Below are 13,856 nucleotides of genomic sequence, written 5' to 3' on the forward strand. Positions count from 1 at the left end.
TGAGCCTTTAGGGCTCACTCAGTTCACATATTCAAACTTTTCTCTGCAATCATAAGGACTATAAACTTACTCTCCTCTCTCTTTTATAAATGAAAGCTGAGATTCTCACATGATCACTTGCTTCCAGGAACCAGAAGCCTGATAAGAAAAACAAACAAACATAAATCACACAAGACTCACAGTAAGATGGCACAAGTTGGTAATAGCAGATCACAGGTACAGTATCTGCCCTCTCTACAGTGACAATCATTGGGAGCTGAAGCACAAAAAGATCCCAGGGACTCTGTGGAGTAACTGCAGTGTGTAAGGTTGTGGGTACGGCAGCAGAGGCCAAAGGTCACCCTCCATTTTGGAAGGAGGGGCAGTCAGCACTAGGCTGTGTTTAGAGTTATGTAATATTTCCATAAATATAACATGTGTTAATTACAAGTGCTCTGTGTTCTCACAAAGAGAACGCTGATTTTTAATAAAGGCTCTGGAGGCGATCCTGGCCATTACAGGCCAGTAAGCCTAACTTCAGTACCAGGCAAATTGGTTGAAACTATAGTAAATAATAGAATTATCAGACACATAGATGAACATGATATGTTGGGGAAGAGACAACACGGCTTTCATAAAAGGAAATCATGCCTCACCAATCTATTAGAATTCTTGGAAGGAGTCAACATATGGACAAGGGTGCTCCAGTGGATACAGTGTTCTTTGACAAGGTCCCACGCCAAAGGCTCTTAAGCAAACTAAGCAGTCATGGGATAAGAAGGAAGGTCCTCTCATGGATCAGTAACTGGTTAAAAGATAAGAAACAAAGGGTAGGAATAAATGGTCAGTTTTCACAATGAAGAGAGGCATATAGCAGGGTTACCCAAGGAACTGTACTGGGGCCTGTGCTGTTCAACATATTCATAAATGATCTAGAAAAGGGGGTGAACAATGAAGTGGCAAAATTTGCATATGATACTAAATTACTCAAGATAGTTAAGTCCAAAGCTGACTGCAGAGAGTTACAAAGGGATCTCAGTATAGTGGATGAGTGGGCAACAAAATGGCAGATGAAATTCAATATTGATAGGGGCAAAGTAATGCGTATTGGAAAACATAATCCCAACTATAGGTACAAAATGATGGGGTCTAAATTAGCTGTTATCACTCAAGAAAGATCTTGGAGTCATCATGGATAGTTCTGCTCAATGTACAGCAGCAGCCAAAAAAAGTGAACAGAATATTAGGAACGATTAGGAAAAGGATAGACAATAAGACAGAAAATAACATCACGCCATTATATAAATCCATGGTACACCCACATACCTGGTATACTGTGTACAGTTTTGGTCACTCCATCTCAAAAAAAGATGTATTAGAATTGGAAAAAGTAGTTTGGTGAAAAATAATTACAGGTATGGAACAGCTTGAGGAGATATTAAAAAGACTGGGACTGTTTAGCTTAGAAAAGAGATGACTAAGGGGGGATATGATAGATGTCTATAAAACCATGAATGGTGTGGAAAAAGTGAATAGGGAAGTGTTATTTACCCCTTCACATAACATAAGAACTAGGGGTCACCCAATGAAATTAATAGGCAACAAGATTAAAACAAATAGAAGGAAGTACTTCTTCATACAACGCACAGTCAACCTGTGTAACTCATTGCCAGGGAATGTTGTGAAGGCCAAAAGTATAACTGGGTTAAAAAAAGAATTAGATAACTTCATGGAGGATAGGTCCATCAGTGGCTGTTAGCCAAAATGGTCAGGGATGCAACCCCAAACTCTGGGTGTCCCTAAACTTCCAACTGCCAGAATCAGGGACTGGACAACAGGGGATGGATCACTTGATAGCTGCCCTGTTCTGTTCATTCCCTCTGAGCCATCTGGATTTAGCCACTGTCAGAAGATAGGATACTGAGCTCAACGGCCCATTGGTCTGACCCAATATGGCCATACTTACACTCTTATGAATAATACAGGGATAAGGTCAGAGGACTAACAGCAGGTGAGGGGTTTTAGGCATATTCTACAGGATGCGATGGTGCCCAGCCTGTAATACACTGTACAGAGACTCCAGTTACCAGCCTGTAGGAAGAGGAAGAATTAAGCTTGGATCCACAAACACAAGCAGAAGTTCAGGAAATATATCAAATAATATCTGTCAAGCTGCAGTATGCAGTTCTCACACCCCTAAGATTCCAGCACATTTGTGTAAAGAGAAAACAGACACCACAGATGTATCTGAGATTGAGCTATACTGTATTTTAAAGGACAGCAGTGAATACATACCTGACAACAGCTGAAAGCTATTAGAGACATTTGGGGAAAAGAACTGATGCACACCTTTTAACTCCAGAAATACACCTGGTGGGGAGAGCTTTTGGGAGAAACAGGGAAAACCTGGTCAATATTTTGCTTATAAAATAGGAACTGACCAAAATAATAATAATTATTAATAAAAAAATTTGAATGGCTAAATAATTGCTGACACTGTACAACAGTGGTTCTCAATCAGGAGTACACGTACCCCTGGGAATACACAGAGGTCTTCCAGGGGATACCTCAACTCATCTAGATATTTGCCTAGTTTTACAACAAGCTACATAAAAAGCACTAGCAAAGCCAGTACAAACTAAAATTTTATACAGACAATGACTTGTTTATACTTGTCTATATACTATAATCTGAAATGTAAGTACAATATTTATATTCCAATTGATTTATTTTATAGTTATATGGTAAAATTGAGAGAGTAAGCAATTTTTCAGTAATGTGCTGTGACACTTTTGTATTTTTATGTCCGGTTTTGTAAGCAAGTAGTTTTTAATTGAGGGTATGCAAGACAAATCAGACTCTTGAAAGGGGTACAGTAGTCTGGAAGGGTTGAGAACCACTGCTGTACACACACACATAAAGACAGTTGAGTTTACAATCTAATGGAGACTTCTAGCAGGCAGGAAATAACAGACACATCACCTGCTTTACAGCAAGTGGCAAATGATAATCATGGTCCCTGGGGAGGGAAACAGAACTTCACTACTGCCTTCGTCCCCATCTCAAGGGGGTCTTCTACCCCTGTAAGAATCAGGAGGAGAGCAGTGCAGGCTTCTTGGAAGTCTCCTCACCATGCATGTCTCTCACTGGGAGTGTGCAGTCTGTTACTTTTTGCTCAGCAGATCCCTCCTCCTTTAAAGAAGTGAAAGAATCTTAGCAGCCTCTTCTCTCCCTTTCTCCTCCCTCTTGTCTAGTCAGTCAGGTATAGAGGGGAGTGACTTGATTTTTTTTTCCCCTCTCAAGGAGTTGGGTTTCACTTCCTGTCCCCAGATCTCCTCCTTTGTCTCTTCCTGCCTGTCTGGTCCTGAAGGGCACACCTAAGGTGCAGGCAGAGAAGGGGTTAAAGGTGGATGTGGCTCAGAGGAAAGGGAAACACCCTACACTGCTAGGCTCTGAGTCAGTTTCACCTGAAACTCTACAGGTGGTGGAGAGGAAAACAGAGACCAGGCACACGGAGTGGCTACTAGAGGGGGGGAAAGAGAAGTGGGACCTATGCAGTAGGAAGGGGGGAAAGTCAGACAAAGCTGTAGGAACCCGGGCTGGAGGCCCCTACCTCAGCTACCAAGCAGGCAGAGGACTGGGCTGAACTCAACAAAGAAGAACCCGGAGGCGTCACACCTCCACCTGGGACCTAGTGTCGGAGCAGAACATCCGGGTCCGCCGCGCTTGGCAAGGTGGGTTTTATATTCGTGATGCTTCGCTACTAAGTTTAAATGGGGGCCCAAGGAACGGAAAACCGGGGGAGGGGGGCTGAAATAGGACCCCTCTCCTCCGAGTGTGTCTTAAAGAGCCAGCCAGGGCAACGGTTACTTTGTCAGCCTCTTAACTTGCCTTCTCTCACCTCCGCTCTTCCCGCCCCACCCAGGAAGACCAGAGCTTGGAGACGGAGAGAAAAGACCCGAGTTAAGATGGCCAGCGGCAGCGCCCTGCTCCAGGCTGGCCTCCTGATCCAGCTGCTGACGGCTGCTGTTCTGGGTCAGGAGGGAGGAGAGGAGGGAGCGTCCTTCGGCGAAACCTGCCTGGCCCATTTCACTGCAGGGATTCCTGAGTTCGTGCTGGACACTGATGCCTCGGTGCACAATGGGGCCACCTTCCTGCCCTCCCCCCCGGTTCATCGGGGCAAGGACTGCGTGCGGGCTTGCTGCAAGGAGCCTGCGTGCAACCTGGCCCTGGTGGAACAGACCCCAGACGAGAGGGAAGACCGCATCCAAGCCTGCTTCCTCATGGACTGCCTCTACGAACAAGCTTTTGTCTGCAAGTTTGCCAAGAAGATGGGCTTTCTCAACTACGTCAAGAGGGACGTGTACGATGCCTACCTGAACGTGCGGGAGCAAGGACATGGTGGTGAGCAGACACAATAAGCGTGTGATTGAACTCAGGGTTGGGTGTGTTCATTTCAATCCGCCTGGGTCCTCCTCTCCCCCTTCCACTGTAAACGATCTGGCTGCGTTGTCAAATACTTGGAGTAAGGGTCTGAGAGTTAAGGTTCTGCCGCTCGTCTACTCCTCAACGTCAGTCGGATGTCTTAAAAACTCCGTGCCTCAGTTTACCCAGGAGAAATGGGGTAATACAGTACTTCTCTGAAGGGGCTTAATAATTAACTGAGTGCCAAAAATAGTCTTGGGGTAGTACAAAAATAGAGTAAGATGTGGTCCTTCCCACAAGGAATTTAAAATAGAAACTTGAAATCACATTCAGTCTAAATATTGTAATGTTTTTAGCCATGGTTCACTAATAGCTGAATTGTGAAGGGGCTGGAGGCAGTGAGGGGGTTCTCAGGTATGGAATCCACTTCCCCTCTTGGTGTGCCAAGGTCTGGATCTGCTTGGGTGGCAAGGCCTTTGTTTTGCTAGGCTTTTGGCTTTTTGTGGGCAGGAATGAATTAATATTTGGATGGGTTGGATGTGAGAACTTGAGTTTTTTTTAATGGGTTTCAGGGAGTCTTTTATTTGGATGTTTGGATCATAACTATTTAAGTGAAAACTTCATAAAGGTTGCATCTGTGTGTAGGGCACTGGATGGGAAGCACTTTCAGAAAGTAAAATCACCCGTAGTTGACCTCTTGTAAAGCATTTTGAAGTCTCTGGCTGAAAGGTACTGTAGACATGCAAAGTATTAAGAAATATAGCTATGGGTCTGGCACTAACTTTTCTCCTCGTCACCCCCTGAAATGTCTTGCAGTACTGGAGCCTGTTTTGTAGTTGGATCAGGTCTCTGGTCACTACTGGCTTTTTGAATCTATGTGGTTTGGACCCAACAAGTTGGTAGGTTACAAGAGGCTGTTCTGAGGTTATTTGAATATGCTGATCTTCTTTTTCTCCCCTCCCAAAACAGCTGTGGGTTGGAGGGGGGCTCTATTAAGAGTACCAGCTTCTAAGGACACCAGTGTGGCAGGTGTATGGGCAGGTAGTCATAGGCTCTCCTGAGTGAGATGAGAGGTCTCTGATGCCATGATTTCTATGGGAAGTTGTAAGAATACCAAAAAGACCCCATGTGCTGGAAACATAATTCAAGAGCAGGGAAATGTGGAATTGATTAGTTCTGTTATTTATAGAAGACAACACAGAAGAGGGAGTTCAAGGGGGTGTAGCTACCCAAACAACTCCTAATAATCCTCCCATGCTGAGCCTTGAATGTTACTGCCTCTCACCGCTTCTCTCACACCACTGCTAGGATGTGCATCTCCTCTCATTGTAATATGTCTCTTGTTCATCTCTGCTGGATCTCTCCTATGCCTTGATTGTAGGCTGAGGTCCTCCTTCTCAAAAACAAAGATGAGTTAAACCCATTACTCTGTAACCGATATCCTACAAACCAAGGTGTGGGGCACAGTCATAAAAGTTAGTTAAGATTAAAATGTTATGTTCTACCCCAGGGGTCGGCAACCTTTCAGAAGTGGTGTGACGAGACTTCATTTATTCAATCTAATTTAAGGTTTCACGTGCCAGTAATACATTTTAACGTTTTTAGAAGGTCTCTTTCTACAAGTCTATAATATATAACTAAACTGTTGTTGTATGTAAAGTAAATAAGGTTTTTAAAATGTTTAAGAAGCTTCATTTAAAATTAAATTTAAATATAGAGCCCCCTGGCCAGGACCTGGGCAGTGTGAGTGCCACTGAAAATCAGTTTGCGTGCCGCCTTTGGCACACGTGCCATAGGTTGCCTACCCCTGTTCTATCCTCTTTCCCTCTGCACTTAAGTCTCATTGGTTCAACAAATTTATCCCAAAATAAGCAATGCCAGAAGCCTCACTCTATGGTAGTTCAGAAATCACAGAACAATGCATTCTGGGATCTCTCCACTGCCACAGGAAGTACTAAGGAGACTAATCAGAGGAGAGAAAATCATTGAAAGGTTCTGTTGGGAATGCCACCCAAAACCTGCTTAATAGGGTGTTCAGCTCCTCTCCCAGGCTGGATTTACATCACATGGATGTTGGAAAGATTCATTCCATCCAACATCCCCTGTCTTCATTTCCTTCTTGTACAGTACTTGTGACAGCATACCATAGCACAGAAACCAGGAAGTTTGCAATTCCTATTTTCTCAGCATCCTAGTGAGACAACTTTGTTAAACTACAATGCTGATGACACTCTTGGATGGAAAGCATGTTTTCCTCCTCTTAAACAAGTTTTTAACTTGCAGCAAAACCTTTGGAGTTTACCTTATGTGAAACAGAAGGGTTGCTGAGAAGAGACACAGGATGATTACTGACAAACATTCCAAGCCTGAGAAGAGGGGTGAAAAATAAAGGATGGCCAATCAAACTATATTAGATGGTCTCTAGTTTACAGTAGGATTGTTTGGACATTCTAGAACTTTTGGTTCAGAGACAAAAAATATTCCACAGTATGATGACATAACTAGGTCAGCGGAAGAGGCATTCAGCATAGACTAAAGGGCATGTTTTAGCAGGAGAGGTGAGTGCATCACTTCCCCTGTATGGGAGAGGGGAGCAAGTTTGCAAGGGTTTATTTCCAGGATAGCAGATTGCCTCTAGGCAATGGCTGCACCTTGCTGGAAATTAGTCATTTTTACTTTAAGAGCTTTTGGGGAAGCTATTATATTATTATTATTTTATTTTATTATAAGTAGTAATAATAATTAATAATAATATTAGGGTGTCTGGTTTTCGATAGGAACCCCCAGTTGAAAAGAGACCCTGTTGGCTCCAGTCAGCACCGCTGACCGGGCTGTTAAAAGTCTGATTGGCGGCACAGTGGGGCTAAGGCAGGCTCCCTGGCTCCAGGCAGCTCCTGGAAGCATGTCTGGCTCCTAGGTGCAGGGGTAATCAGGGAAGCTCTGCGCACTGCACCTCCCACCCCTCAGAGCTGGCTCTGCAGCTCCCATTGGCTGGCCAATGGGAGCTGTGGGGGTGGCATGGACACGGGCAGCGCGCAGAGCACCCTGGCCCCTCCACCTAGGGGCTGCAGGGATGTACCAGCTGCTTCCGGGAGCTGCATGGAGGCAGGGAGCCTGCCTCCGCCCAGCTATGCCACTGACTGAGAGCTGCCGGAGGTAAGTGCCGCCCTTCTGGAGACCGTGCCCTGATCTCCCTCCCGCACCCCAATCTCCTTCCCCAGGTTGGAACCCCATCCCACACCCTAACTCCCTTCCAGAGCCCTCACCCCCTCCTGCATCTCGACCCCCAGCCCTGAGCCCTCTCCCGCACCTTAACTCCCTCCCAGAGCCTGCACCTCAGCCCAGAGCCCCTTCCTGGAGCCTGCACCCCTCCTGCACCCAGCCCCTGCTCTGAGCCCCTTCCTGCACCCCGAGCCCCTCATCCCCACCCCAGAGCCCGCACCCCCTGCCCAAGCCCTGAGTCTGCTCCTGCCCTCTGAACCCCTTGGCAGCAGCCCAGAGCCCCCTTCTGCACCCCAAACTCCTTATCGCTGGCCCCACCCCAGAGCCTGCACCCTCAGCCAGAGCCCTCACCCTCTGCCCCAGCCCAGTGAAACTGAGTGAGGGTTGGGGAGAGCGAGCAACGGTGGGAGGGGGCAGGGCCGCCCAGAGGGGGGGCAAGAGGGGCAATTTGCCCCAGGCCCCGAGCCCCACAGGGGCCCCCACGAAAGTTTTTCGGGGCCCCTGGAGCGGGGTCCCTCACTCGCTCCGGGGGGCCCGGAAAACTCTTGCGGGGCGGGGCCGGGTGCAGGAGCTTCTTCGCTCCCGGTCTTCGCCGGCGGGGGGGGTCCTTCCGCCCCGGAGCGGAAGGACCCCCCGCCGGCGAATTACCGCCGAAGACGGAGCGGGACCCGCTGCTGAAGTTCAGCTCGGTCTTCGGCGGTAATTCGGCGGCGGGGGGCCCTTCCGTTCCGGGACCTGCCGCCGAAGTGCCCCGAAGACTCGCGGCGGGACCCCCCCCCCCCCCCCCCGCCGCCGAATTACCGCCGAAGACCGGGCTGCGCTTCGGCGGCGGGTCCCGCTCCGGCGGTAATTCGGCGGCGGGGGGGCCCCCGCCGCGGGTCTTCGGGCACTTCGGCGGCGGGTCCCGGAACGGAAGGGCCCTCCGCCGCCGAAGACCCCGGGCCCCCGGAATCCTCTGGGCGGCCCTGGGAGGGGGAATGGAGTGAGTGGGGGTGGGGCCTCAGAGAAGGGGTGGGGGTGTTCAGTTTTGTGCTATTAGAAAGTTGGCAACTCTAAATAATACTGACATTCCCGGTTTAGTCTTGCAGTAGGGACTAGACAGACCATATAGTCTTCACAAGTTGTACTACAGTTATCATGCTAATGCTCCAGGATGCAGCACTGCTTGCGACTACACGCTATTGCCAGCCCCCAAGCATGTAAAAATCATGAGTCAGGCCCTAATAAAATCAGGAGACTGATGTAAAAATCATGAGATTTTAAAAACATATTTGGGGGTCTCTTTTTTCTGGATTCTGAGCCTTTACTAAGCATTTGGGTTATGTTTTTCTAGTCTTCCCCCCCTCACCTCCTTACAATAATGAAGGTGAGAAACTTTTCAAAATGAAAGCTGCATTTCTCCTGCCATCTTGTGATTCCTGCAGCTGGGGCTTTTAGAAAAAACACCAAAATCATGAAACTCAGGATAAAATTGCAAGCGTTGGTAACACTGAGTCTAAAATATAACTTTGGGGTCTCATCTAAGAGTGTTTTCACTGTGCTAGGGGGATGCTCTGGTTTAAGTAGGTCCCCTATCAAGGCAACAATCAGCCCATGTGTCAAGGAGCAGATGATAACTGTTCTCCTGAGGCTCTGGTCATACTATTGTCCTTGAAGGCACAGCAAGTGTTCCTCTGTCATTTCAAGCACAAACTTTGTTCTAAGGTTTCTCTCTGGCTCTCAAGGCAGGGTTCACTGTGAGTTTTACTGGCAATAACAGCATGCAAAGTTAACTACTACATAGGTTTATTCTGGATCTAGGCAAACCAGTTTGGGAGTGGAAAATAACTTCCCTGAACCTTAGCCCATTTCTAGAACTGAATCTTTTCTTAATATTGTGAAATACTTGGTTACACTTGATATGCTTCCAGTTTGTGGCTCATGACTGTTAACCTGCAGGACTCTGGAAATGCCTGTTCTCACCAAATTTCCAACCCAGATCTGCAGATTCAAGGTTCAGCTATGTATCCAAACTGCAGGCTACTTCTCTGAGCTGACACCCAGCCCAGATGCTCTGGACTAGCTTCCATTTTGTAATAAATACAGCACAGCTATGCCTATCTAACAGGGCCCTCTCTCCTGCCTCTAGTGAATAACCTTATGTGAGATACATCATGCTCCCATAATGGAGTCTGCTGGCTTCTACAAGCCAGACTGCTCATTAAGCCTGTTGCCTAAGGCATTTTTTGTTTTTGTTTTTGTTTTTTTTTAGCTGAAAGTGCCCCTGCATCAGGTGGGGCGGCTGCTCTATAATTAAAGATGCAGTACACAGATGATTGACCTCTACACACACTCGCATGGTCACTGTTGATTGACCATGCTGGGAGCAGTGAATCTGACTGAGGTCCTGCATGTTTTAAGACTCAAACCACGCTAGCAAATGATCCCAAATTAATGAAACCAGCAAAAACAAAGATCAGCAGAAGAACCTTCCCCTGGGAATCCTCTCTAAGCTTCAAGGAAATAATGTTTGCCTCTTACAAACCCTGAGCGGTGTGGCAAGCTGCTTTATTCTAAAGCAGTGACCCTTGAGAAACACTTCAGCTGGAGTGAACAAGGCAGAAGCACTGGGAGTCCTGTTGGGTTGCTCCCATGGTTATGAGATTGGCTTGAACTGCAGTGAGCACCCTTTTAAAAACTCTTATGGAAAAATCCTTAATAGGTTCTCATTCGGTAATAACTTTTCTTCAGAACTTTTAAATCAACCTTTATAATGCTCCTATAGTGAGGATCGTTCTCTATTAATTATATGCTTTTTATAATAACTCTGTTTCATCTCTGATATGGTCAATAGGAGGTATTCCTAAGAGATTGCTTCCAAACAAGGAAATATTGCATTTTCCCTCTCTCCCACCCATTTTGATTTGTATTCCCCCACCTCCTTCAGAAGCATGTTTTTTCCTTAGAGAAATTCAGCTCCCTTCTATCTGGCAACCTCAATGTTTCCATTCATGACATTGGAGTGTTACTATGAAAAGAGAATTACTGTATTAATGGGGGAGGCTGAATAAACACTCTCAGGAAATTATTTGCTTCTGAGTACCTTCCTTGGGGAAGTGATGAAAGATCAGTGTACTTTGTATTGGGAGTGTTTGTTTAGCAGTGGTATACAACTTCGTTGTTGGTCCCTGCCTGGTTATATGTATAAAACTACCTTACTAGTCTGTTTTTCAACATGTTTGTTTGGGTGGCTTTTGACTCTTTAAGATTTTCTAGTGGGAAAACTTCCTAATTCTGATCAGTACAGATTTCAAATTGTTTTCAGGTATCTCTTTAAATACTGCTTTATAATCTCAGTATTGACAGTCTCACACTTTCAGAAATCATGAGACTGGCTTATTATTATTTTAATGAAAGCTGAGATTCTCACACAACTGCCAAGTATCAGAGGGGTAGCTGTGTTAGTCTGAATCTGTAAAAGCTGCAAAGAGTCCTGTGGCACCTTATAGACTAACAGACGTATTGGAGCATGAGCTTTCGTGGGTGAATACCCACTTTGTCGGATGCCCATGAAAGCTCATGCTCCAATACGTCTGTTAGTCTATAAGGTGCCCTAGGACTCTTCGCTCGCATAACTGCATGGCTCCATGAGGCTGGACCTTTTGGAAAAACATCAGATATCATGAGACTCATAAAATCATGAAAGTTGACAACATTTTAATCACCTTGTTTATGTACATTTTACTGAAACTTTCTATACTCAAAAGAGCACTAAAAATCCAGGCTGTTTTCCTTTTTAATGGAGACTTTTTGAAGATGTAAGTATCAAATTCTCTTAACTTTGTGGAGTTCTGTTTGCTGATGGGTTCACACAGGAAAATTACCTTCCAAAAGCAACGTCCTGTTGTTGAGGTTTGTCCGAGTCCAGGGAGCATTTGGTTGTAAAGATGAGCTGGATAATGATTTCAAAGCAAACACAAATTCTAGAGGTAAGAGAGAATTTCACCCAGCTGCAGGTGAAGAATGTTACAGCTTGTAGGAGTGCCAGTTAGAGCCAGTTCCTACTTGAATGATCTGGGTTGACATTAAGGGTGCTCACTAAATAAATAAATAAACCTGTTTTTTGTGTTCCTGAAGATGTTGAGTAGTCACAAGTCCAGTTAAGGTCCATGGAGGAAGGAAGAAGATTCTCAGCACCCTGAAAACCAGACTCTGAATGTTTGGTAAAATTCCTTCTCTCCTTGTTAGAGACTTTGCTTGTGTGCAAGTGATTGGCCTTTTTTTTTTTTTTTTTTTTTAATGGGGATGGTGATGGTGATGGGGGGACTTACTGAATCCTAGAGATGGAATCTAGAACTGAACTGACCTGTTAGTCAGGGTGACCCAAAGAGGAGAAAATGCTGCTGCTCTACCCAGAATCCTGGGGGAGAGGGATATAAGTCCTAAACTGATCAGCAGTGAAATATTTGGCATGTGAATGGCCTTCATTAGATTTCTTGGAAGCCATGCGATCCCTGGCAAATGCAAAGCCCAAATGGCTGTGCAGGGAAAGTGAATCCTTCTTCCTCGCCCTGCAAACAAACCAAACCCTGACAACTCATCACATAGCAGCTGGAGCCTCCTGTCTGTCCCTACTCAGGCCTTCAATCCACAGAGTGGCAGATCTCCCTGCAGTGCCTTTGCCAAGCCAACATGCCTCTCCTCCCAAGGGGAGATCGCCTCGTGCAGCCTCCTGCCCGCCCCAACCTCAGCCTGTGAAATAGCCCCACAGCATTTCCACAGTGTTTAGAGCTTTTCTGTTCGTGTGGCGGGAGTTCAGTACCTGGCCTGAGTGCTACACTCTGGGTGTCTGGGCACTACACTGAGTGCCCTTAAGCTGGCTGGTTTATAGGTAGCAGCCCATGCTTTTCCGGAGGTCATTTAAGACTCTCGTTAATTGTGGAAACATGTAGAAATGCCAGCTGAAAATACCTTGACTTGTTGCAAGTTCATAGCCCGTTTCCATGGATGTGGTCCTGTAGGCAACTAATTCGTCTTTGACTACTAGCGGTAAATATGCCCAATGGCTTGTGATGGGATGTTAGATGGGGTGGGATCTGAGTTACTACAGAGAACTCTTTCCTGGGTGTCTGGCTGGTGAGTCTTGCCCACGTGCTCAGGGTTTAGCTGATCGCCATATTTGGGGTCGGGAAGGAATTTTCCTCCAGGGCAGATTGGCAGAAGCCCTGGGGGTTTTCGCCTTCCTCTGCAGCGTGGGGCATGGGTCACTTGCTGGAAGATTCTCTGCACCTTGAAGTCTTTAAACCATGATTTGAGGACTTCAATGGCTCAGAGACAGGTTTGATATAGGAGTGGGTGGGTGAGATTCTGTGGCCTGCATTGTGCAGGAGGTCAGACTAGATGATCATAATGGTCCCTTCTGACCTTAAAGTCTATGAGTCTATCCTAATGCTTACTTATAGATGTGTCATGGCATCAACCAGACCTTTATGTTGACAGGGGAGGTGGTGGGAAATAGTCTTCAAAATAAGTGTGTCCAATTCATACGGTGCGCATGGGAGGACTGGCAGTGACATGCCTCTTATTCAGTGGCTTTAAGTGCTGTGTGCGGGGTATGCGGTGCTGCTGTTTTGTGTACAGCTTGTAAATGAAATGCCAGTTCTAATTGTACATGGGGACCTGTGCTGTTGAAGTGGCTGTGCACCTCCGTGCACCATTATCTATTCCTTGACAGCCTTCATGTCTCTGGGGGAATGATAGTTGCTAGAATAAACTAAATTGTTCAGTTGGAAAGACTCGGCTCTTCTGGTATGGAGCCCAGTGTAAAGTTCTGTAGGTGGCTGTGTCTCCTGCCAGCACAGAAGGACCCTGGTGCACTCCCACAACATGAACATAAGAATGGCTATACTGGATCAGGCCAAAGATCCATCTAACCCAGTATCTTGTCTTCCGACAGTGGCCAATGCTAGGTGCCCCAGAGGGAATGAACAGAACAGGTAATCATCAAGTGATCCATCCCCTGTCGCCCATTCCCAGCTTTTGACACCATCCCTGCCCAACCTGGCTAATAACTCAAAAATCTTTTTGCCTTTTGATACAAATATATTCATCTCAGCTACCTTTGTTCAGTCTAGCTGAGAGTCCAATATATTTTACATATGACTTGTTAATGGGGAATCATCAACCAGTGGGGGTGTTTCTGGTGGTTCCCACAAGTACCAGTTCTCAGCCCAATACTATTTAATAATGTA

At 46.2% G+C, this 13,856-nt stretch overlaps 1 protein-coding gene across 3 annotated transcripts in view; it reads left to right on the forward strand.

Moving 5' to 3' along the window:
• Positions 1 to 3,215: 3,215 nt before the first annotated feature.
• The window catches only part of SPINT1 (serine peptidase inhibitor, Kunitz type 1), a 29,224-nt gene continuing 18,583 nt past the window's right edge, over positions 3,216 to 13,856 (forward strand). The window contains exons 1-2 of one of the 3 annotated variants that reach the window (XM_045016111.1): positions 3,216 to 3,713; positions 3,905 to 4,383. In XM_045016111.1, the coding sequence (XP_044872046.1) occupies positions 3,948 to 4,383 (436 nt within the window). In that variant the 5' untranslated portion in view covers positions 3,216 to 3,713; positions 3,905 to 3,947. Of the gene's footprint in view, positions 3,714 to 3,747; positions 4,384 to 13,856 lie in introns of those variants that run through there. The other 2 variants (XM_045016108.1, XM_045016109.1) reach the window with 2 other exon arrangements.

This window comes from Mauremys mutica, chromosome 4, assembly GCF_020497125.1.
Source record: "Mauremys mutica isolate MM-2020 ecotype Southern chromosome 4, ASM2049712v1, whole genome shotgun sequence".
Taxonomy (NCBI): Eukaryota; Metazoa; Chordata; order Testudines; family Geoemydidae; genus Mauremys; species Mauremys mutica.